This window comes from Apostichopus japonicus, chromosome 20 (assembly GCF_037975245.1).
Source record: "Apostichopus japonicus isolate 1M-3 chromosome 20, ASM3797524v1, whole genome shotgun sequence".
NCBI classification, from domain to species: Eukaryota; Metazoa; Echinodermata; class Holothuroidea; order Aspidochirotida; family Stichopodidae; genus Apostichopus; species Apostichopus japonicus.
The window spans coordinates 3,464,916-3,491,001 of NC_092580.1; the positions used below are offsets into that span (position 1 = coordinate 3,464,916).

Here is a 26,086-nt window from a genome sequence, read left to right on the forward strand (position 1 = left end):
GAAAATTTGCCAGCAGCAGTTGGCAGCTGGAATATCGGATAATATAATCCAACAGAACTCCTTTTTTCTTCTTTTTTTGTCCCTACAGGGTTACGACATGTCTCATACCCTCAACAAGTGGTCTGAACTAGACTATGCAAGCCACTATGTTGCCCTGGTTACATTTCTATGTTATTGGTTAATATGATAACAAAAGAAGGAAAAAACGTACACATTTGATACTAAAAACAGCATTGAACAAGCAAGGTGACATATACCGTTCTAGACACATGCTGCAGTATTAATATCTGTGGGATGGCTTTTATCTCATGAAACCAAGGTTAGTGGATGGTACCAGCCAGAGATGATATTCCTGAGAAGGGGAAAACACAGCTATAAAGTTTACCAGATAGGAAAATGTCAGCAACAAGTTAGCTTTTACAGATGCATGACCAATCGCGAGGTATTTCGGGAAGATTTACCGATCCTTTTTGCAAATGCAGTAGGGTGGTGGTTAAAGTAGAGTGGTTTACTTTACACTGAACCGTGCAGCACCGGCTTGGGATCTGTATCATGCCATTTGGTTTGTGTGGTTTTGTTGGTAGATTTGCAGGTTTATGAAAGGAAAAAAGGATTAAGTTTTGTAAAGGTGGTTTGAAAGGCTTCAAAAATGGTGCTGTGCAATATGATGGTTCTTTCTCCAATGAATACTCACTGCCTTAATATACTGCCTTTTAGCATGCAGTACTAAATTAATCTATTTTGGACCTTACTTTTTTTGGGCCAGTTTTCTATTCATATTATTGGTGCGACGTAACACTCTCACAAACAGGGAGTAAAGAACAGAGTTGTAGTGAGTTTCTTCTTGGGAAGTTACTTTAATACTCATTGGCCAACTCAACGTTTATTTGCATATTCAGTCGTAATTGTACTCACCCCTCGTGGATTCTTACTCCTACTCGAGGCATTTTGGAAATCTAGTAGATATACAGCACTAAGTGCAAGGCGGTTAAGTACTCATCCTCATAGTGTACAGTATTGTATCCATACTCATACCAATGGTACTCATACTCAATGCTGTTGTACTCACACTAAGATTGTACTCAATGCCGTTGTACTCATATTTACAAGACCGGAGAAGAGCTACAGACAGTTAGACATATGGTTGGATTCAACACAAATCAAGGAAGGGATGGGGTTGGATTTGACTGTTGGTGGGAGTGAAAATGGCTGAATATTCAAGCAGATATTTGAAGCAAAAAGATTACGACTGATTTAAGACAGATTTAAGACAGATCCCTCTTTTAGTCTATGAGAGAAGTACTTGGATATGGTAACTTACCTAGTCCTGTGTGTCAGTTTAAACATTACCTCCATTGTTTAATATTTGTTGTTTTTTATTTTTCTATCAATACAGGGTCTTAATGTTACATTTTGTGAAGTTTGCACAGTTTTACTGATTGTACATTTGGCAAATTGCATATTCATTTGTTTTGAAATAATGGTAAGGATTATGGGAGTATTCTTACTTGTTCAACAACATGGTATTTTAATATACATAATATACGTAACTGACTCATGAATATGCATTGAATATACAGATGTGTAAATTGAAAAAGTTTAGCTATATTGTTCATTTTGCGACTACGATGACAAATATAATGGGGTGGTGGGGTTGCTGATACAAAGTACAAAAAGGGGTGGAGGGGGAGGGGTTGCTGATACAAAAGTAAAAGAAGGGAGGGAACAAGAAAATGTTGAAAGAATACTGTCATAGAATTAAAGCAAGTATTGCCAGGCCAATAGTTTAATTGGTTCTAGTGAGTTTGGTGGTTAATAGGTTTAGGGTCTGATGTTTAAAGTAGGAGGGTCTGACAATTCATCTTTATTAAAGTTAAACATATCATGAGAACAGCATAGTAGCTTGTCATGGGGTAGAATTGAATTATCTTATTTATTTTACATACAATTTCAAGTGTCTTAGTAAAGCAGATTTCACAAATTTAAGAAAGTCAGTTCGGACCAAAATCCCACAGGCCAAAATAATTGCATCTTTAATAGGGATTGCAAATAGTCTTCCAGATAGAGAAAAGTCCTCTTTCATTGATATTATCTTTATTAAATATTTGTATTGAACTTATAAACATATTTCAGTATCTTTTTATCATTTGCACCACTAGCACAGGATATTTATCGTTCTTGCAGTGCATTACAACTGGCATTAAACTAAATTATATCTTTATGTGAAACTAAAGGCACCGAAAGATTTTTTAATTGATTGAATATTCTTTTAAACATATAAACAGTTCACACACCATTAGACAAAACAAACCAACTGAAATAGCTTAACATCATGTAGGTTGAATAAACATAACTCTTTTAATGGGAAGGAAGTTGTCCAATGTTTGTATTATATCGATAAATAGTGTCATAGTAACAATATCAAACCATGTTTGTTTGTTTATCCTCCTCAGATGTGTTACTATAAAGTTTACGTTAGGACTTATCAACTCAATATGTTAGCTCAGAGTAGTGGTTCATAATATTGTTTTATGTGGAGTTTTAATTATTTAATAATTGTTTGAATTAAGAATTGATTATATCTTACCTCTCAAGTTGGTATGTCTGGGTTTCCGGTTTACTAGATATTTAACGTTCTTTAGATTGATCTTGTGTTTCAGAATTACCCTGTCATTTCTTACAGCAAGAACTTTGTACTTAACATTTATCTTTCGTTATTTACTTTTCGTTAAAATTTATTTTCTGAAGTCTTTGCGTTATTAATGCTTCAATGTAATGGGTATTCTTGTCTGCCTGCCAAATTGATTTAATAGACAAATTATTATTTTTTTGAATGCTTACACCATGTTATCAGATTGTGAATGTTTCTCTAAAATTTAATATATTTCATAATAATGTAGATTGATGAGAGGATAGAGATTTAGGCATATGGGTTGAGGGGAGTGCAATGGGGGGGGGGAATCGTTGGAGAGGGGAGGGGGTGAGATGCTGTAAATAAAATTGATGGGCTTTATTCCAGGGCTTTATTTTGTCAAATTGATATTATCAACCAATTGTGCCTTTTCTGGTTCTTCAGCATTTTCTAAATTTTTGCAGCATGTCTTTTGCATCCACACTTTATTATGTGGAAATTGCATTGGTGTGGAATTTGTCATTAGTGTCCACACTTTTATCATGGTCATGGGTAACAAATTCTAAACAAATTCTTAACAAATTGTATTTAATATGCTGTAATGCCATGGTCACTCCCATCAAATCTGCAATGGACACATTTACACAGTCGGTGTTGCTTTTCTGCACCTATCTAGTCTATTTGATTTTCAAAGTTTTCATAGTGTCTTTGAATAATTTTGGAAGGTCAGTAGTATCCTCAGGAAGGTAAAATACTTCTTTTTTTTTCTTCTTTTATTAAGCCTGCTCAAATTTGTGGGCAATGCTGAGCGTTAAAGAACAAAATTGAGTTATAGATCAATGTGGACACACTGAAACAGATAGAAACGACTGATGCTATGTAAGCAAATTTATTGGCAGTGTCAAACTTACAGTTTCAGGTAAATCTTACAGCAGTGAGATATTTACTGTCCGTGACATTTTTTTGGTATTAATATCATTCACCTGCAAAGAATCCAGTCAGGAGTTTTAATAGTGTTTAATTAAAATAAATTAAAGTAAAATTGATCTAGTCATTGCTATCAAAATTTTAGTACCAAGTGATTAAAATCGTAATTGTGCCAAAATCAAAGCAAAACTCAAACTGTAAAATCGTTACTGTCTTCAAAAGACAGTGAAACTTTTAAGCTAAGCCTTTTGCTCTGCAACCTTCATACAGTAAGACCACTGCAACCCTTATGTTTAAAACCTTACTATTAGTTCCTCTCCAAATGGCAAACAATTTTGGAAAAATGTTCTAGCCAAGAAAACAGATATCACTTTCATCATCAGGAAAGAATTGGGAAACAAGTTGGTCTCTCACCCCAATCTCTGTAAGGTAGCATACTCCTACTAAAAGCCCCATTGACTCACTTGCTAAATCACAACAGTAATGTGGTTTCTAAGTCTAGATTTAAGTCCTCACTAGCTCAACGCTACCCATCACTGGATAGCTGACAAGTTGGCCATTCGTGGCAACATCAATTTTCCATACCATGACAGTGCAAATTTTTGGCTATGAGAGCCTAAACTTTTTGTCACTTGTAAACAAACCTCTTTACTCTGTAGTAAACAATTTTCGTACACTGCTCCTGGGAGGCCTAAAATGGTCTACAAATTGCCTCAATTAACCCAATTTATGTACCACTTGTACTTCCATTCATGCTCTACAATATCCACACACAAAAAAACTCAGATCCTGATTGATAACATATCAAAAAAGATATTCACCTGCTGCTTTTTGGCACTTTTCCTGGATTGATATAGACTCTAATAGGAGTATGCCACCTGTAATAGGAAAGGGAGAGGGGTGTGGGAGTTAGAGGGAAAGGGGCATGATATAACTGAGATTTGAAAATCAACCTAGTCTTTAATCAAGTTCTTCCAGAAACATTCAAAATTGTCAGCCTGTCAAGGTTTGCAGTCTTGAATAATTTGTGCAGCTAAATGTTACAATAAAACACAGTCTCATGTTTTGTGTTATAAGTTTTGAAAGAATAATGTAATGCAAAATCCCACCGAGGTAATAAAAAAACGAAGAAGAGGAAAGAGAAAAGGTGTTGCAAGTTAGTTTAAAACACAAGTTTGAATGATGCAAATTTTGGGAGCCTCGTAAGAATTGCAGGTGTCATCATAGGCAAGGCATCTTAGTAGGCATATGTCAACAATATTACTAATTTTATAGAATTTATTTTTCAATATCAAAATATGAGATCTAATTTTGAGTTGATCTGTATTAAAATCTCACGATTTCCTGTGCCTATTTCATGGCTCACAGCATTCTTGTTTACCTTCTTAAAATTTTTTTTTTTTTTTTTGGATACAATTTTGTTTATTGTTTTTGTGGGAGACGGTTTCGTAATGTGTTCATTTCATTTCTTACATTGGAGGAGGTTGGTTATTAATTTTTACAGGTTTCAGGAAGAAAAAAGTTAGAATTTTTCAACAAAACAAATGTTATGTAGCAAAATGATTGTTCATTCCTTAATCACCCTGATAATTTTCATATTCAAAAACGAAAAGTTTGAAAATTTGTAACATGAGATTGGACTACTAAATAGGGCATCACAGTGCTGTGCTGTCATCAGTGGTTTGGAATTTTCAGTCGTACTGGCAAACCAATAGAGATGCCACTAAACACTTGAAGAAGAAAAACCTAAAATGGGTGGGGGAGAGGGGGGTTGTAAATGGGGGGAGGGTGATGTATCAGAGTGACCTGCACTGTCCAGAAAGAGATGGGCAGGGGTGCAACAACTTTCTTGTTACATTGTCCAGCGAAACAGTGTTTCCCCTTTAGTGTAAAGCTGGAGGGCGTTTAGATGCAAAATGGTGCTATATTTTGCAACTTTTGAAGAAATGTTGACAAATCTTCAACTGCTAAGGTTGTACCACCTATATACATGTTACACATTTATATACTATTAAACTATGACATTTTTTATAAATTCTGTCTGCCAGCAGGGGGAGGGGCTAAAACTAATAGTAGGTTTCTCGTATGAAGCCAACATGCAACTGAAAATTGGCAGAATCTCGATCAGTCAGAGATTCTTAAAGCACACACAAACAGCCCGACGACTATCCACGATATTCCACATCATGAAGGCTGAATTGAGCCAGGTCGTGATTATTCTGGCAGTGTTCGTGGTGCGCGAGGTGCTTTATGTTTTGAATTCGAATGGAAATAAAAATGAAATCTGAGACAATAAAGCTGAAAGAGAAATGGCAAAATAATAAGCAATGCAATGAGTACAATAAAACTGTTATATTTCAAAATTTGGCTTTTGTAACTTTGTGTCATTTTTTCATCTCTCAAATAAGCATAAAGATGTAAAAATTCTCTTCATTGTGACCTAACAAATATTACATCATAGTTTATTTATTTAGCCGTAACTCGTTCATGATGATATCCACAATATGTTTATGATCATATTCTTTACATATTTGCAAGTATGAAAACATAGTTTTCAATCATCTCTAGTGAAAGTCACAGTTAAAAAAACTTGTTAGATGTATAAAAAAAGTTTTAAAGCTGATTAACTTATTGCCTTCTAAAATATGCTAGAAAGTCACTTATTGTCAAATTAAAAGAAGGAATTTTCCATGTTGGGACAGATCAAGTATGAACATGGAAAGAGATTTTGTGAGGTTATTAACAAATTTCCATGTTGGGACAAAACATATGTCAGATTTTAGACTTCATTGTCTAGAAATTAACTCTGAAAGGACTTTTGGAGGCTTTTAGCAGAATTTACGCTACATTTTGTAGGCGGTATGGCCTTAAAGAACCAGGGCATAGTTTCTGCAAGATATGATTACAACTAAACATTCTGGTCAGATCAAGTATAAACATGGAAAGAGATTTTTTTGAACAGATTCAAGAAAAACAATTATGAAAAAGTCCATATTTCCTTTTAACTTTCCTAATTGTAAATGAAATTGAATTACAAAATTTTCCATAGTGATTGAGCAGCTTGTTTTAGAATTAAAACCTGCTTGGAATACTTTCGGTCCTCAGATTAATGCCCCTTGAATAGTCTTGAATTATTTGGAATATTTATATATTATATTATTTATAATATTATATATATGTATTATTATAATATTATATAATATATATAATAATAATATATACATATATATTATATATGATACTACATGTATTATAATATACAGTATTCTTATATTATTTGGAATATAGGAATAGATTTGAATTATTTGGAATAAAAATTAATAATATTGTTTCATAATTATACAATTACAAATCAATCCAAAAACAAATAAAATAGATTGCTTTCACTACAATGAAGACAATACAAATTGTCCTTATATATAATTATTTTTCAGTAGCCAAGGGCTATCTCATGCAAAACTTAATACAATCAACCTTAAAGGCAAGCAAGCTAGCTGTTCGAAGGGCACCTATTTAAGAGGCACAGTTGAATGCCCTTTCGTTATTATTTTCACTTCTTTTTGCAAATATATATTTATAAGATCTTATTATATATATAACTGTATCTCTCTTAGTTAAGTGTTTGATACTGTGTTAAGAATTGGCAAAGAACCAACACATAAATGTCTGTTAAAAAATTGTGCGTGAATGATCAGTGTGACTCACAGTATTAAAAATAATGGTTAAAACCTTGTTTGTTTAGTCTAGACCCTCCGCTGACCGGCTTAGTATTATCTCGGCCAATTGGCCTTCCTGATTTCATGGTCAATTCAGCAATACCCAGAGATTAATCTACCCAATCGTGTCCTGAAAATCTTACTATATGACCCCCCTGATTACAATAGAACTAAAAGGTGGTGAAATCTTTACAAGAGGTTAAACAAATACCTACAAAACCTAGAATGATTATTATTTTCTTGGAAAAGGCTGTAATGACCTAATCGACCTTTTAAAGTGCAGAGAAATATCGAGGTCAAAATAAGGATAAGGAAGTATTCCCCCCACATCCTCCCCTCCCTCCCCCCTGATTCTAGACGTTTGATGCAACTTGTCACATATTTTCCTTTCATTACTGGACGTATTTCTACATTTACCTCATGTAAAGAGATGTTTTAGAATATGTTTAATGTACAGGAAGGCTCGTTTAAGTGCACATTTCTATCATCACGATGTCAGCTCCACTATTAATTAAGGCCGAAAAATTGACAATTACATTGTCTTCTAAATTCTTGTAACTCTGAGCAAAAGCATTCCTGTTTTACTCTTTTTTTTAAGTACAGGAATTCAAAGTATGAAATTCAATACACATTTATCTTGAAAACAATTTCTGATGCATTTTTAATAGGTCATTTGAGATCATAAAAATGTTATTAATCACCTATTGATTTCAATATTGGTGATGCTTCCCAGCAGCCTGTTAAATATATTTTGGAATGTGATACAGTGTACTTCACATATCTGTAACCAATATAATACAGAGAGGGGACACTTAATAAGTTGTGCATCAAAATTTAATGACAGGAAAAAAGTAAAATTGAGTAAATGTAAAATACGAGGCAGTCCCTCAGCTGATACAAAATATATCAGAAAAGTGCACTCAATATATTTTGGATCATAATACTGACAATATCACACTCATCTCATTACTTTAATGTGGAAATTCTTTTCTGCTCTTTTTTAAAATGAAAAATGACTTGGCTTTACCTTTCATGATGTGACTAATATATAAAGTGAAGGATTTTTTTTATCAAGTTATTTCTCAAATATTGAAAAAAAAATAAACAGGATTTTTTTTTCAAGTTATTCTCAAATATTGAAAAAAAAAAAAGGAGGTGAGTAATATGGAATTTTCAAGGCAGTCTAAAGCCAATAACAAAATGTATTAAAGGTGCATATACAATTTATTTTACAAAGTAATCCTGAGATGATAATATCATTTTGATGATTGTCAGTTTGACATTTTTTCCAATCCTTATATAAAAGAGAGAATGCTGTATATTTTATTAAATTTAATACTTACTGAGCTGTTTCGGATATAAAACATAAACAGAGGTGATTAAAAATAAAATGCAGGAGGCAGTCCAAAGCTGATTAAAAAAATATATATTGATTACAATCTGATATTTTTAAATTAATACTTGAGTAATTGAGTTATTGATTAAAAAAATATATATATTCCTAATACACTCAGTGAATACATATTTCAATTTTGAAGATTTGTTTTGAAGGCACGATGGTCCTTTTTTTTCTTTTAAATACCTCAAGGAGAAAGACTTCAGCAGGAAATCAATCAAAGTTTGGACTGGCCTTTCATAAATGGTCCAAGATACTTGTGGAAGACATCTGGCACCTGTTGAACATTAATGAAATTGATTTTATATTACTGTAATATGTTGCATATTCATTGACGGCAGATGGTAATGAGGGGGAGGGGCAATCTTAAAATGATGTGCTGTGTGTGATGTAAATTAATATTAATACAGAACAACTTTAACACTGCAACCTTAAGTGGATGTTTTGCCTTTCAGTTCTAAAGTTTAAAAAATGATGCTGAGCTTGAATCCAAACCACACCCAGAATCACTCCAATAACTTGTACAATTTAGCCACTTCGTAACAAAATGCCCGTGCATAAGAGTTATATTAGCTATAATCAAGTTCTCACAGGCACTTTTGATAAATTAACACAAAAACAACATGTGTCTACACTGAAAAACGCCGAAAAATGCCAGTGTTTTTTTTCTTCTCTCTACTGGCAAACAGCAAACCCCGCCTGAATGTATGTATGAAGTATCTATTCCTCTTATACAGAATGGTACAATGTTAACTCAATGCTAGCAGTAATGTATCCAGATATAACTTGACTTGACTTTAAAATAGGAGTCACCCATTACAACTCTGCAGCTTACTCTTACAAGTGAACGGCAGTAACAATTTCCATACAAGGATACACTTTCTATTAAAATGATCTAATCTATTTTCGAGATGTCACAGGGATACAGATCATGCAAAACCATTCATAATTTTTTGGGGAAATCCTTTCTGTACATCAAATATGCTAATTCGGTAATTATCATTCCCGAGCAGCTGGTTACATATTACATTATTCCTGTACTGCTGGTACTACCTTAGATATCTGATGTTTCTGTTGTATGTTATCCTTCTGTTCCCCCTACGAGGACATTTAATCTCACATCCACTTCCTCGTTTAAAGGTTATAAACTAAAATAGCAACCTTAGACGAGAAGGTCAACATAGGCAAAGATAACTGAAATCGGATACTGACAAAGATGGGCTTGAATCAGGGATTCTATTACAATTGACAAAGATAAAATGTACACTAGGAGACAACTGATACTAACATGTACTCAGATATATAGTATGTACATATATACCAGGTTAGGAAGTGGAGGAGTGAGGATGAACTGCCAAGGTGCGTTTATATGCAGTCTGTCTTTACCTACTTCAGATGAATGGGAAAATTGGGGACAGGACGAGGGAGGGGAGTGGGGAGGGTGGGGTGGAGGTTGGCTGGAGGGGAAGATGGAAGCCAAAGCTTACAATGGCAGCCATAACACTAAGCTGTAAAGTTGACAGGACCATGGTGAAGTCTTTTGTAGAAATCTGTTAGAACAATATCTACCTCCTGATCGATACATCCCATCGTCCCATTCAAGAAATACAAGAACATTTACCACTTTCTGGTTTTTCGGTTCCAGTTTGGTCGATTCGTAGAGCCGTTGATACACATTCCCATCGAAGCAGCCCAGGACGGAATGCAGCGTAAAGTCAGAGTTATCGAAGCCATCCACAAGAGAAAGAGCATCGGGTCTATAGTAAGCAAAAAAAAAGTGAAGAATAATATAATAATTTGAGTTTTATTTATCGTTTCGTTTTTTCAAAATCGCAAAATGACAATCCGATCCTGCCCGAGTGCACAAAAGGTTACAAAGTCTTTACACTAATTTCATGAGCATGCAACACACCATGGGTACTCTCAATATTGCATAATTACGACATGATGTTGTGACAATAATTGAAGAGACTAGTGGAATAGGCCAACATTCCTTTTGCGAGGAGAAGTTACTGTCTTCACATGCAACAAATTCACAGACAAATATCCTGAATGGAGGCAGTTGGTTCATCTTGAGATGTAGCTCACTGCCGAAAGCTCCTTGGAAATGGCAACGTAAGTTAACATCCCCTGACACAAGTTCAACCATTGTTGCTATGAATCCTACTAGCATTAGAACACTACGGCTAGGGAAGATTGATAGCAGATCATACCCAACTAAGCCAGTCAAATGTAAAGGATTCCATGACCTTTTTCACAGCACAAGAGATTTGGGCAAATTTTAGACAGAAAAAGCCAACTCGGTTAGAAAAAGTTAAATAAAATCATTCCACTGTCAATGGCACTGTTCCAGGCATGGAAATCAGTTTTCAAATTTCCATGATTTTTCCACGACCATGGGAACCCTGCAGTAATTTCATCATAATAATTTTACGTATTTCAAATATCATAAAAGTTACCTGAGTTCCTTCAGCAGAGAGAAGTATTCGTCATTCACCCATGACAGCTGTTCTCTGGAAGCAAACCCATCCTATCAAGGAAAAGTGGGCCAAAAAAATGAGTAAAAAAGTAAAAAAATAAAGAAATAAATAAATAGAAAATACACAAATCGTTAAATATATAAATTAATAAACCTAAATACATAAATAAAGAAACTGAAAGTAAATGAAGTAATGAACTTTGACACTTAGTTTGTAACAGTTTGTTAATTATTGTGTTACATTGTTGGAAATTATGGCAAAGTATGTGCCTTTTACACTCTGACTGGGTAGCACATGTCAGGTGATCATGAATGTAACATTTAATACCTGTACTGTAATGTTGGAGACAAAACTTTCAGAAGTAGAAAGATTTGCAATTTTTGTTAGATGGCCTGACAAAATCTCAAAATAATTGTAACATCTCTACTCTTTCCAACCAATTCTGTTGCCATTCCTGTTTCACTATTCATTCAGGGAAAGATGGGAAAATCATATGCTTTTGTAAGGAAAAATAAATGTTCCTTGTCTATATTTGACTGACCTGGAAGAGGTGATCACACACTCCAGTTCCGTTCAAATAATTCTTCCATTCTTAAAGCAGAGCTTCTTCTTCACAAGATATTATAAAAGCTATAACAATCACTACCGAGGCATTCATATCTCATCACCGTATTATAATATTGCCAAATGATTTGTACCTGTTTGATTGAGCCCATGATGAGATCAACACATCTGTATTGTCCTGATGCGTTAAGCCCAGTTTCATGAAAGAAATGTTTAAATCTCGTCATGACAAAACACAAAAGTTGTTTCAAACTTGTCGCTTACCTCTGAGAAATCCCCAGTGTTAGTTCTGATCATGTGTAGAGCAAAGAGCAAAGCAAGTCTATGGAGGGCTTCTCTGTTCCCCTTTGAAGCGTCATGCAAAGTCGATAACTTGTCGAAGAATACCTCCACACAATACAACTCAACATGTGCCTGTAAAATGTATATTATATTATATTATATTATATTATATTATATTATATTATATTATATTATATTATATTATATTATATTATATTATATTATATTATATTATATTATATTATATTATATTATATTATATTATATTACATTACATTACATTACATTACATTACATTACATTACATTACATTACATTACATTACATTACATTACATTACATTACATTACATTACATTACATTATATTATATTATATTATATTATATTATATATTATATTATATTATATATTATATTATAGTTAAAAATAGGCTCAAGGTTTTAACACTTATGCTCCAGACATCTGATGGTGAAATAAAAATTTCCTATGTACTGTAATGTGATTAAGTGCCCTGTTACCACCCATGCTCATTTCTCCATCAAAGTCCATCCCCACCTCCCATACCCTCTGCAACCACCCCTCCCCTTCCCCATGCTCACCTGGGCACACTGAACCAGAAAGACTTGACTTTCATTCCAAGATCGGGCCTGACTGTGTCCTTCCTTCATGAGAGTAGCAACTCTGTCTGCTGCCCTCATCACTAACCTGCACGCAATATATCGACGTAAATGAATAAGTAAGAAAATAATTGTGATGTAGTGCACTACAGAAACTTTTGTGTCCCACAGATTTCCATGGACTTATTTTTTATCATTTCATTGAAAGTCTATGCTTAATTTAACTGAATCGTAGTGAAAGTTCAGAGGATTAAAGTCTGTAGCAAATAATGCTTTCAATTACCATTATCTGTCCTTTAACTGTAGAGTAGGGTACCCACAGATTGTGGCTATTATTTTATCACCCTAATAGCTGTCTCTAGCAAGGAGATCAAGGCTGGTTCCCATGTAAATGCTGCATTGCTTACGTATCGATAGTTAACAACAACAAAACTGAATGTCTAGAAACAGCTGCACTAGAGTTCAGTTTGAAAGAAATTTCTCTCCACCAAAAACATTCTTTTCACATCTGACTACTGCAATTAATTTGAACAAAACCCTGGAAGCTTGTCAATACTGTTATTTATATGTACTGACCTTTGTGCCCTGTGTCTGAATGCACCGGTCACATTGTCAGGGTTCCTCACTTGACCCCTGACCCTTGGCTGCCATTTGAGAGTTACAGGTCGAAGTAAGTACTGTGTAAATGCACCTTCTGAAAGGTTGGCTGCTTGAGGGTTTCCAAGAATTTTTACCAAGGATCTGTAATAAATACAATAGTAACATGTTTCAAACTGCATACTGCCTGCAACATAACAGCAATGTTCATTGCTACTTCTCCACTTGTCCTCCTTCAACAATCACAAATCTAGAAGGGCTCTAAAAGAAGTTATGGGGGAAGCCATTTCCTTTTGAAATTTGGAAACTTCCTTAACTTTGCAAACTTCATTCATATACCCTCATATTACAGAGGTTGGAGAAAAATTGAATTTCTGTGCACTACCCTCCATAGCCCCTCCTTTCACTTGAAAGATGTACTTATAAATCAAGGACTGTAAGATGTTTAGTAATGACACAAAAAACATAATTCAGGGAGTTGAAGCGATTCTAGGAACATTCTTTGACCTATTTACCTGGCAGTCTGAAGGAAGATGGGTGACTTTTCTCCTTCTACAGTGTTAATGACTGAACCTCTTTCATATAACCATGGCAACCCACTAGCAAGCATGTAACCATGGCCACCGCATGAAAACCGACAGGTATTACAACCCTTGGACATGACATCACCAAGCAAGGCCTTCAGTCCACACGACAGGGCATGAAGCTGCAAAATAGTTTAAAACAAATAAATTGTTGTAGGACTGGAGTTTGTTTGGTTCTATTTATTTGCATTTCTACAACATTAAATAGTACAAGTGCACAAAACTTATATGACCAGCAATGAAGTAGGGGAGTAAATACTACAAAACCCAGGGGGGCTTGTCGAAGCGTTTCACTCCCTAAAAGCTGAAAGACAGTCAAATCAGAAATATATAGAAGAGACAATGAATAGAGGAATTAAAGAGAAAGTAAACACAGCAAAACAAAGCTTATTAAATAAGGTTTGTTTTTCCAAGGACCAGGACTAGGCTGTGAAGGATAGTCAGAACTCAGACTGAGACCAATGCAAGTCCATTAATGCTCACTGTCTATTATAAATTCCCTGGAATTAAATATAATACAAAGTTGAATCGTTTTTTTAATTTTTTTAAAACACACTTCAAGCACTAATGTTGCTCCCAAAGTGATGAGGCTCTAAATAAAGTTTGATCTTGCAAAATTCTGTTCTTTTCACTCAGAAATTAATGGCATTATAAAGCCTCCTTCTTCTTCGTCTGTAAATCGTAAGGTAGATAATAATTTTGGTATAAATTACTACTACAAACCTTTTTGGAATATTTAGTGCTGAAGGTAGAGGCCATTAATCCTGACCTTTAAAGTTATACAGATCATGTTGTGAAACTACAGTACATATGTGTGGGAATAACTTGCAGAGCCAGAACCTCCAGGGGAGTTTGCAAACTTTTGACAATTTAATTTAATTTTTAGAATTAAATTTGGGAGCAATAGTGATGACCTTTACAGCACAGTGTGAGAGGTCAAAGATCCCATGCTGTGTTCTCTGCCTTTTAAGTTGCAATAAAACAATACAATCCACCAGGGAAAACAATATATTGGTTTAATAGAACAATGGTTTACCCTTACATCATGCAACAAGATTGTCTACTGTTTATGACTTACTTCTGGTAGTTTGGAGAAGTCTCCTTGTTGAATGGCTGACTCTGAGCTTTTGTACATCTGCATCAGTGACTGAGCCACAAAGGAGAAACAGTAGGAGGTAGCTAGCAGAGGGAATAGCTTGTCCTGCTGAGACTGGTAGTCTAAAATTTGGACTTCCCCTTGGCTGTAGATTAAAAGGATAGATTTTACAGAAATGAACAAAAATATATGAACTTTTATTAATCATATGTGCCACCAACAGAAATGGGTTAGGGGTGTGGGGAACACAAAACTTATTCAAATAATGAAGCATTAGATACAACACGTCTATATTTTATAATGAGACTTGGGACTGATATTTAAGTTAATATAGAGTAGAGGGGTATGAGTGAGTACATTTATTGTAAATAAACTGATTGTCCCTCATATAACCTCCCAGATAGTTTTGGTCCTGTGATAAAGACATTTAGCTCTCTCAGAACACGGGGTGACCAATTTAACATCAACGGTTAACCCACTCATAAGTAAAGTAAAAGAAGGCTTTCCAGTGACTGACTGAAATGAAAGAAAAGCATATGAAATGGCTTTTCTTTGGGGAATGTCTATGGAGGGCCTACCAGTGATAGGATATTTCAACAAAACACATGGCCATTACAAAAGTACACATTTCTAATCTGTCATATTTACCCATGTAATGTAATAATTCAATTCTTGTCACAGGTGTAAGAGTATATATCCTTTATCCTGCAAATGGCACATTGGGTACGAAATGTCACAGAGAAATACAAGATAAATTTTCATGCTCACTCCTGCTTCAAATCTTTTCCTCATACATCCAATTTTTTGAAGAAAACTGCAAACCAACCAATTTCCATGCACATTATGACGGACTCAAAATATCCACCCATACGACGTAAGAATCTCAACACTCTGTATTAAATTTCCGTTGCACTAAATAAAATAACAAACTGATTTTCATATTTTCTTTTCAATTTAAAGCTATAACCTATTTGTTGTATTTTCTGAACCGCATACCTAGCATCTATGGTACCTTGTCTTCTGGCCACACTGTATCGTATCGCTATGGTAACGGCCTTGTTGAGCAAGTTTGCAGAATCGGCTACCAGGTTACACCTCATCTCTATCATTGTTCCATAGGTGACCTTTGGGTTGCCATGACTGACAAGTTGACCACTAGATGTGACCTTCAAAAACAGACCGCCAAATAAATCATTTTCATAATGATTCTCTTCTCTCAAAAATCTCAACAACTTTCCCCAATGCTGAAGAAGCTCCTAAGACCTAGTCAAACTTATTTATAAATATTCTAGACTGAAATTGTCAAGGCCATTTGTAATGAGATTTTGATTGCCAGCTAATTGCGCCATTTTCTTGAACAAGAGGATTAAATGCTCCAAATGATTTTACCTATTGCAAAACAAAGGTTACATGAGCGAAGAATGTGTACATAATGGTTAAAAGACGTTTAGTGACAAAACAAATGTAGCTGCATTAAAAATAGTTCGACACATCTTTAACATCTAACAGGAATGCAAACTACATACCAACCCAAGGTACCAATAAATCATGGTGTCCGACTGAACAGAAAGCAAATGATAATAGGTGAGTGGGACCTGTGCAAAGCACTTTTTACAAATAACAAGAGAGAGTCAATTAAATACCCAGACATGCTAGAAGAAATCTTGATATATCCAACAAAACGGAAAGCAAACCTAAGATGCTAGCTGAGTGGTAGGGGCAACCAGAAGAGTGAGGTGACAACACACTTTTTATCAAATGTTACAAAGAGTAGTAGTAAATATCACGACATGGTAACAGAAAATCATGACACCCAACAGAACACAAAGCAAATATAAGATGTCAGTCGATTGTTTCTTAGGTAAGAGGAAGACGAAGGCTTTAATAGAGAGCACGTTGGGGAATGGAAGTGCATGAGTTGAAGGGAGACAGGTAAGTGAGGAGAGTACTCAACTGGCTCACAACCTACAGACTGTGATGATTTGAGAATGACTGACTGTAACCCACCCCCGCCCATCTGCCCCCCGCCCCTCTGCCCCCCTCAAATTGTACTCACCTCTAGGTACTTTGATAACATTTGATCTCGTGGTATTCTGACATGATCAAGTCTTAGGTAGCCATTGGTTGCTCCATTAAACCCCCATTTTGGCCCAATGTCACCTGGATGGCAACCTTTGGAAAAATGAAAGTTACACATTATAATAGTGCTTATATTGAATCACAGGACTGGGATAGAGATGGGAGCCAATTCTTTTGTGCGATATACAACAGACGTAAAGCATAATATAAGAAAGCTTAAGTTAGGAAGGGGTAAAAGAGGACTGTGTTTTCCATGTTAACCAGAATGTTGCTTGGAAATTATTCTTCTGTGACAAACCAGGAAAAGAAAGTAAAAACATCTGTTTTGATAACTTCACAAAGCATACAGAAGAAAGCAGCAGTGCAGATTAAAATTTCATAAAATGATCGAAAGGGACTTGAAGTGAAATGTATAACATTATGTGCAGATTGAATTCCACCTCCAATATAATTTTATAACCAGGGAAGAATATATCCCAGTATCATATTGCAAAATTCTATGTTAAATTGGCAAACTGCTATCTGTGTGCAAAAATGTTTTTGCCCATAGTAAGAGGTTTTCCCCATAGTAACCATAGAATTTTTATGTCAGAATAAGTTTAGAGCATTCAAAACTGTTACACCTCATTTGATCATTAAATGATTCCCTGATATCGATGTATGATACATGCTTTTATTGCAATATGATGTCATTTACTAAATCAGAAAGACATTACTTTGAATGTGGTTACGTTATATGTGAGGACTTTTTGTATCCAAGTTTTCTCATTCTCTGTGCCTCAACATTCAACCCCTACTACATACCATCATCTCACTAACTAAATCAGACTAAATTGGAATAGCTCTACTATCTCCCTATAAACAACACAAATGAATGAAAGCATTTTTTTTGACAGATTTTTAATTCAACTGGTGTCTCTCTGTCTTGAAAATTCAAGCTACTTGGTAATCGTGTTGTTTGAATATTCAAGAATGCATATTAATGAAGAGTTTTCATTTTACCTGGCAATGGCTGGTGGGTTTCTCTGTCTCGTATCTGGACTAAGAATGCCTGGGGTCCGATTCTCTGTCCGTTCACTATCAATTGCGCAAGTACCACAGCATGGTTCACTACGACCCCCACTACATGAGAAATAACAATGGTTGCCAATTAACTTGAAACTGATTTAACAATGGGTAATGTCTTCTGCTATGTTTTATTAGGTAAAGTGTGTCAATATGTATATATTATCTGTGACTAATGAGTCACTTTGTGTACTTTTATTGTGCTCTACTCTTGAAAAAAGTAGCAAGAATTTCGGACACAAAACTGATGGAAAGATGAACCATTTATTAAAACCATCAAGCAGACTTTGATATTAAACATACGGCCAAGTGTAACTGAACATTCAACCTGATGTCCAACAAGGTGCAAGTCAATTGGCCAATACTTTTGTTTGCAGATACAAATAGTCTTACATATGATACACAGACTTCTAGTATGAGACTACAAGTACAACATTCACAAGGGTGAGTACTGAGTATGACTACAGGTAACTATGCTAGAATATGAGTACTAGTACATGTAGACTTGCTACAAGTCTGAAGTTATATAGCTATGTGTGGTCAATTAAAATTAGCACTACCAACACACAATATGTGACAGGGTATTAAGATACAGGAGTGAAAATGTACTCTAAGAAACAGTGACAGATTCTCCTCTAAGCATGGAATCTCCCAGCAGACTCAAAACAGTATATACTATAAAATCTTTAAGCAAGTCCAGTAGTTTCACACCATTTACACAAATACAAGTTGCAAAGTAATGAGGAAACCTCTTATTCATAAGTTTGTGTTGCATAACTTAGCAAGTCCTAACAAAACGTTTCTGTCACAAACATATATATTACGTTACAAAAACAAATATTAATACTTCCATAAATGTTACTAGGCCTAGCCTACTGTGCATATATAAGAATTGGGACTGAACTTGTAACAACCACTGTGCACCATCCTTCTTGATAAGCAGCAGTTATAACTTCAGTAGCTAACTTAAATTACGTCCTTCTATCAGCCTGTAGTACTCACATGATCCAGGCCACCACTTCATGGAAGAAATTGTTGGTGTATTCAAAACAAATTCTTGGGTTTCTTGGTCAAAGGTGGCTGTTGTTTCTAGGCCATTCAAGTATGTACCTTCAAAATAAGTAAGAGTTGATTGTAAACCACTAATGTAAAATTAATTCACAAAAATGATAGTTTTCCATACAGCAAGTACGAACAAGTATGAGTCCGAAAGTAGACCGTGAAAGACTTTAAGCAGTTTCAAAATGTAGCAGTTTGGAGAACAAACCTTTAACAAAAGAAAAAGAAGAATAGGTTTCAAAATTTGAATGATAAATTGATACGCATGTATGGTAAAGAAAAAACAAGAATAGGTTTTACAATTAGAATGATATTGATACACATGGTATAGTCTTACGCTGCTTAAATAAGGTTCATTTTGTCTATCTTTCCCCCGCCCACCCCCCCCCATTCCCCTCTCCATCTCTCTTTCTTTCTGACAAGGTTTTCTTGGCTTGGCATCTCTAAAGATGTGTACCATCTTTCTCTTGCTAATAGATATAGCCTAGATATTATCAAACATAATTTTTCCTACAATTTGTTACTTTCAAAAAGACTGGTGGTAATTAAAGAAAAAGAAGGTAGAAATAATGAATGCTCAGGTTTTAAAACTCTCCTCCAGTTGTTTAGTAATGAACAATACTTAGTCTGTTGCAGCTTATCCTTCAGTCCGTTAACACATATTAAATACAACAATACAAAAATAATAACAAATGGCATTTTAAGCCTATCAGGCAGCTAGCAAAGCTAACAGTCAGTCTGAAGGATTTACTACTTTTCTAGTACTACAAATAATTCCTAAAATATTTGTTAAAATATTTGCCAAAAAAACTTACTGTAACTAAACTTACTATTACTATAGTACTATAAAAAAACAGAAACTTCCATAACACTACAGTAAGTATAGAAAACAATTTTAGGGCAATGATTATTGTTTAATTGTTATTTTTTTAATTTTTAGTGTTTGCTGTGTGTGGCAGCTGAATGAAAAAGAGCATTGGATCAACTGTGACCACTTTTGGTCAATCTAGCAAATTTCAGAGATATTGAATACTTCATTTGTACAAGGAACAATAAGAGTGATTTATTTACCATGTCCCAATTCAGTCTGAGCATATGACCCCAGGATCTCGTAATTCTCTGCCAGGGGTAACCATTTTGACCGTTGCTGATCATTTGCGAGTCTCCTTATGGTCGGTACAAACATAGCATCGTGGATTCCGAATGAAAGATCATTGAGGAATACACTAGAAAATGAGAAAAAATCCAGACATGAAAACAAGGCCAGGAGCATAAAATATCTAATGGTAATTGTTTACACCAAATCCCTACAGCTTCCTTTTATCTCTTGCCAAACCCATTTATAATGAATATCAGCAAAAATATTGCTGTGAACAGCCTTAAATATGTAATGCCTAAGACTATGGAACCCTCTCTTTTGTACAGTATATCTATACTTTAATATTCTTTTAACATGCCCTTTCTGGTGTGCCCTGTGGAAGCTTTAAAGCCATAAAATCTTTCCAGGGAATAATCTAGATCTGATATAACGAACATCAGCAAAAATATTGCTGTGAACAGCGTTAAAAATGTAATGCCCAAGATTATAAAACCCTCTCTTCTGAAGATCTATACTTTAATATTCTTTTAACATGCCCTTTCTGGTGTGCCCTGTGGAAGCTTTAAAGCCATAAAATCTTTCCAGGGAATAATCTAGATCTGATATAACGAACATCAGCAAAAATATTGCTGTGAACAGCGTTAAAAATGTAATGCCCAAGATTATAGAACCCTCTCTTCTGAAGATCTATACTTTAATATTCTTTTAACATGCCTTTTCTGGTGTGCTCTGTGAAAGCTTTAAAGCCATAAAACCTTTCCAGGGAATAATCTAGATCTGATATTGCATAGAATAAATGTAAATTATCTGCATTATTGTAAAATTTGCTACACAAAGTCACAAATTGATGCAAAGATCAGTAGCAGTTTGTTGTACTGTACAGAGAAGCTTAGTAAATTTCAATATTCCATGACTTAACAAAAAAGAAGAAATTTAGGGTTATGACTAGCCCTTGTATGAGTGGTTGATCTATCATTACAATTTACAATCTGAACTTTGTATGGTTGAACTTGTAACACAACTGATACCTCATATTCAATAGCAGGTAGACTTTATATCTCTTGATTTAATAAGTACTGAAACCAGTGCATATATCTGCTTCATCGTGATAACACTGATTATAAAGTAATTTAGACCTACCACCTGTACATAATATTATTGATAAAGATCAGGGCAGAGGTACAAAGGTGAAATAAAATTGACACATGATCAGATAAGAGCTCACCCCTGGGAATATTAAAGAAAAAGTACCTTCACCATAGTATCCCCTTGGTCAAACGTCTATAAATACAGCCTTTTGCACCACTGAGATAGTTGATACACCTCATGGGTATCCTTTCATACAAATCTTACTAATGAAGCCATCTTTACCATGACTCTTTTCAATCCAATAACTATTGTACATAGGGGGGAAGGGGGGGGGGGCACTAGGGGAGGAAAAACCCATGTCCTTTATGCCAAGTGTACTCCTTTAACCTTCAAGCTCACCTGTATATGAGATTGCCTTCTTCAACACTGAGGTTATTCTGCTGTTTGATTTTAACCCACTCACAATGCCTTCTGATGGCCGCTTCAAATATTTGTGTATGATCCTGATGGTAGCGATCCCAGTCGTTAAAATGTGGGTTGTCCTTAATGAGGGATTCTGTTGGATTCAGATAAAATGGAGGAGGGCATTATTAGCTATGCAAGAGTATTATTAGCTATGTGGAAGGCAGACGCTAAAACGTGGGTTGTCCTTAATGTTGGATTCAGATAAAATAGAGGAAGGGGAATATTAGCTCATCTGGTAAGGCAAGAAACAAGCTACTACAGTATGTATACTTTGCGATGAATCACAAACTTAAAAAACTTTGGTAAATTCAGGGCCTGTGTAATTTTGTCCATTTTGTGACCAACCAAGAGCTCTGCAAGCTATAGAAACACTATTTTGAATCCTCTGAGACCAGCCTGTGTGAGCTCTAAAGAAAGAGGTCAAATGTGGATTTTGTGGGGAAAGCTAAATCCCAGTTCTGACTGTGGAATGAAACACTCTACCCAATCCTTGGTAGTTTACTTTAAATTTATTATGGAGATAAATGCCAAGTGCTAATATAAGCCCCAAGTCTACCATTTAAATATGAAAATATAAGTACTTTTTGTCTTCCTTGTACTTATATTTTGTCATCCACCAGTATTTTACCCACAAACATGATTCTGCAAGATAAATAAACCAACCTTCAATTTCCCATTTATAACCAAAGATATTGCCCTCAATTTTGTTAGGCAATTTTACATATACATATACCTCACAAATTGTTAGCATACGAGCATTATTTACCAGGTCCACAAATACGATATTTTTAAATATTTTTCATCCTCTTACCGACAAACTTCCTCCTCTGGTGAAGATGCTCTCCTCCTCCCACGATGATTGCTAACTCCTTTGCATCACAGGAAGATGCAGTTCTCTCCTTTACAAAATCAGGATTTATCGAAGATGACTCCTTGAAAGATGAACCTGCTAACTGTCTTGCTGACATGTTGAGTTGTGTCGTGAGTTGTTCTCACAAAGTTATTTCTATTTATAAAAAATAAAGCAAATTATCAAAATAAGTTTATATATGCTGGCTGAAATGATAATCTCTGTCATTGCAGGAATGCAGAGGTGTTGCTGTATGAAACATATGCAACTCGGAAGTATTTTCTTAATTGTAAGAGCAATTGAGTGTTTTATTTACAGATCAGCTTTCCCTTATTTTACTTTCTTAATGTTAGGTGGCAGCGATTAAGTATGTGCTTAAAATTTAATGAACAAAAAATGAAAAGTAGTTTCCAAAAACACATAGCCTTAATTGCATCACTATGTGATTTTTTGTTACATGACCACAACAGATTCATCTTACAGTAGTGTGCAGTGTACATGACGCAGGGGATCGTTGCCTCTTGCATTACAGTACACTATTTCTGCATACGTATACGTATAGTCACAGCAGCCATAACAACTCCCTGGTCACAGAAGCATATATACACACATGCAATAAAGATGGTTACTTGTCGAAGGCTTTCTTCCAGTTAGGTAACATAAGGACTTAATAACAAAAAGTGCATAGCATTCATGCTGTAGGGGGGAAAGCAGCCTGTCAGGAGACTATACAATTGTAAGGCACAACATCTATATATCTGTAACTGTATTGTAAGACAAGTGTATCAAATACTTCCCACACTAAGGCTATATCATGTATGAAAAGGGGACAAATACTGAGATAAGGTCTAATCTAAGGAGTAACTAAGTTCGAAAATGTTTCTGCACGAAGTTTATGCAATTATCCGGCTTAAGGTTTGGAACCGACTAACCGAACTTTATTAAGAAATTGTTCTTTTCATTATCCTGCGCCTTCAGCACCCTTGCGGGTGGATATGCGGTACTCTGTACAGAAGGCTGGTGGTAGTCCTATTGTTACTAGTAGTGGTAGTCCTATTGTTACTAGTAGTGGTAGTACTAGCGTAGCAGGTTTTGTGTCTAAAAGTTAGGTAATATGAAGGTACATGTAAACTGTTAAAATACTCACTGATACTGTGATAGGTTATAGGCACTCTCAACGAAATAAGCTTTAACAGGAACCTGGTCGTCATGCAGTACAGGTCGGTAGTTTAAATGTCTTGTAGTCGTATTCAAGGATGTATACAAATCGCATCGGATCACCAGGTACGTCGCTGGTGCATGTTATCAAGACAATAGTGCGCTGACCTTCGGAGTGGTACGGAAGCGTAGAAAGGACATGCACATTGACGACTCACACACATTGCAAAACGTCAAAAATCTTAAAATGAAAACATGAAAAATACTGATCTGAAGAGGAACTCTATCTGTGAAATCCGAAAATGGCCGCTTTTTTCACTTGCTACCATCTTAAACCAATGTCAAAAAAAAATCGAAAATTGCTGTTTGCATACATTGGCCTTGTACTTCTCTTCAAAATAATATCTTATGTCTATATTCTGGGGACATAGTATGGAGTGGTACATGTAAACTAACTTAATTTCCGACTTTTCACCGTTTTTCCAAGTCGCATTTTTAATTTTGCCAAGAGCGCGTGCGAAACGGTAACTTTCAGATTTGACGTCTTGTAATGTGTGTAAGTAGTCATAGAGCAGGGAAACAAAAGTAGAGGGCGAACTCATAATACCGCTTACAGAGCCGTATATAGAGATATACGGCTCTGACCTACAGAGCCGAGTACGGCTCTGACCGCTAACACAAAGACGCTGCACGGCCACGGGGGGGGGGGGCATCCGACATTACCAAACTGGGCAAAATGCAACAGGTACTGTGCACAAGTTGTATGACCTAAACTAGCTTAATCGAAACTTTGGGTGGTAACTTATCACGTTTTCCCCTACAAAAGCCAAATTATGTAGGATATCCCACAGCCTTCGTACACTAACAAAAATGACATTGATCTTACCTTTATGTCAGCAAATCCGTGCGAAGTTTCCTCAAGAATTTAATCCCGGTATGGAAGTGGTTAAATTTCCTTGATCCACAGAACACATTAAATTATGTAGCCTAACATATTCCCGGGTAATTCACTTTTTCAAGAAAATTATTGACAGATATTTTCATGGAATAGTTAATTATAAGTACACTTTCCAGTTTCATAAATAATTTAATCCATATGAAAATAGCGACTTTTCCTTGCTCCATCCAACAAACAATAACACCGCGGCTAGTTAAATTCACATTCGCGAAATGTTTTCCATATGAAATAATTAGGCATGTACTTTTCAAGATCAAGATCTTTCATTTTCTGGAAAGTCTTTTATCTGTATGAAAAAATTTTCCTTCAGAAGTACATGGATAATGTCCATTCCAATTCCCATGACAAAATTGGTCGTGTACTTTTCACGGTCAAGATTTTTCATTTTTCTCAAGAGTTAACTCCATATGAATATAGTGACAGTTTCCTTTATCCATAGCAAAAATAATAACAAAGTTGTGAACTTCAGGGGCGTAGCCAGCGTTTTGGTTTGGGGATGAAGGGATAAGGCAAAGCCAAATTTTCGTACCCATTTTACGGCCAAACTAAAAGTCACCGCCGAGTGTGAAAAAAATATGCCCTTTTTAGACATTAATTAACACTATTTATGACTGAACTCCGTGATGGCGCTGGTCAAGAGCGACACGGTCACTAGAGCTCTCCTGTTTTTAATGTTATTTCATGTCGTCATTTCATCTGTATCGTCCACTTTCCTGCAATATTCCAGAGAGGATTTATTACGATTACGCCAGGATACTTTCTCGCAATCCGACGGTTTCGGACTCAACGAAAGTGAATGCCTTTAAGAATGCACTTGACATGTATTGCCTGCAGTGTGTGAGACTGCTTTCTGACCCTTTTCTTACTAAACAAAAATTAAGCCAAGGATTCACTTGTCTAGAAAGGCGGGGGAGGGGGGAGGTGGCCTATTGACCCATAATCAGAATTGTCTTTGTCCGCTGATGTCTCTTTGATGCTTGGTTTCCATGAGAAACCTTACCGTGTACAAATGTCCATGGTGAAACAGTACTGTTCGCTAAAAAACTTTGTTGATCATGTCTGTTAGTTGATGTCCATTATCGTCATCATATGCTAGGTCCTGTTCTTGAAAATGCTCTTCCAGATCGGAGAACACAGAGTCGACCATATCACTTCATTAGATGTTTTCAACCGCGTCAAATTTCGGGCCTCAATGTTCTAGCTCCCTATTGAAAAAAAGAAAATTATTTGACATTAAAATCGAAAGAATTTCCATGTTCTTGAATCGTCATTGTTGTAACAATCAATCTGCAATGCTTGTGGAAATACATGCACAGTTGGGTTATAATATATACCAATACAAATAAATTCGAAGAAGTGATTAACCCTTTTT

At 35.4% G+C, this 26,086-nt stretch overlaps 2 protein-coding genes across 5 annotated transcripts in view; one reads left to right on the forward strand and one right to left on the reverse strand.

Annotated features, from left to right (window-relative positions):
• The window catches only part of LOC139961511 (protein-serine O-palmitoleoyltransferase porcupine-like), a 23,835-nt gene extending 15,224 nt beyond the window's left edge, over positions 1 to 8,611 (forward strand). For all 3 annotated transcript variants that reach the window (XM_071960724.1, XM_071960725.1, XM_071960722.1), the window contains exon 13: positions 89 to 8,611. In XM_071960724.1, the coding sequence (XP_071816825.1) occupies positions 89 to 187 (99 nt within the window). In that variant the 3' untranslated portion in view covers positions 188 to 8,611. The remainder of the gene's footprint in view (positions 1 to 88) is intronic.
• Positions 5,897 to 26,086, reverse strand: part of LOC139961510 (peroxisomal acyl-coenzyme A oxidase 1-like) — a 23,873-nt gene continuing 3,683 nt past the window's right edge. The window contains exons 2-18 of one of the 2 annotated variants that reach the window (XM_071960720.1): positions 24,643 to 25,919; positions 23,746 to 23,997; positions 22,560 to 22,754; positions 21,683 to 21,839; positions 20,167 to 20,321; positions 19,039 to 19,146; positions 17,974 to 18,093; positions 16,949 to 17,064; positions 15,889 to 16,058; positions 14,875 to 15,037; positions 13,728 to 13,918; positions 13,192 to 13,356; positions 12,598 to 12,703; positions 11,980 to 12,129; positions 11,131 to 11,201; positions 10,293 to 10,428; positions 5,897 to 8,948 (exon numbers count right to left, since the gene is read on the reverse strand). In XM_071960720.1, the coding sequence (XP_071816821.1) occupies positions 8,889 to 8,948; positions 10,293 to 10,428; positions 11,131 to 11,201; positions 11,980 to 12,129; positions 12,598 to 12,703; positions 13,192 to 13,356; positions 13,728 to 13,918; positions 14,875 to 15,037; positions 15,889 to 16,058; positions 16,949 to 17,064; positions 17,974 to 18,093; positions 19,039 to 19,146; positions 20,167 to 20,321; positions 21,683 to 21,839; positions 22,560 to 22,716 (2,025 nt within the window). In that variant the 5' untranslated portion in view covers positions 22,717 to 22,754; positions 23,746 to 23,997; positions 24,643 to 25,919 and the 3' untranslated portion in view covers positions 5,897 to 8,888. The remainder of the gene's footprint in view (positions 8,949 to 10,292; positions 10,429 to 11,130; positions 11,202 to 11,979; positions 12,130 to 12,597; positions 12,704 to 13,191; positions 13,357 to 13,727; positions 13,919 to 14,874; positions 15,038 to 15,888; positions 16,059 to 16,948; positions 17,065 to 17,973; positions 18,094 to 19,038; positions 19,147 to 20,166; positions 20,322 to 21,682; positions 21,840 to 22,559; positions 22,755 to 23,745; positions 23,998 to 24,642; positions 25,920 to 26,086) is intronic. The other variant, XM_071960721.1, reaches the window with a different exon arrangement.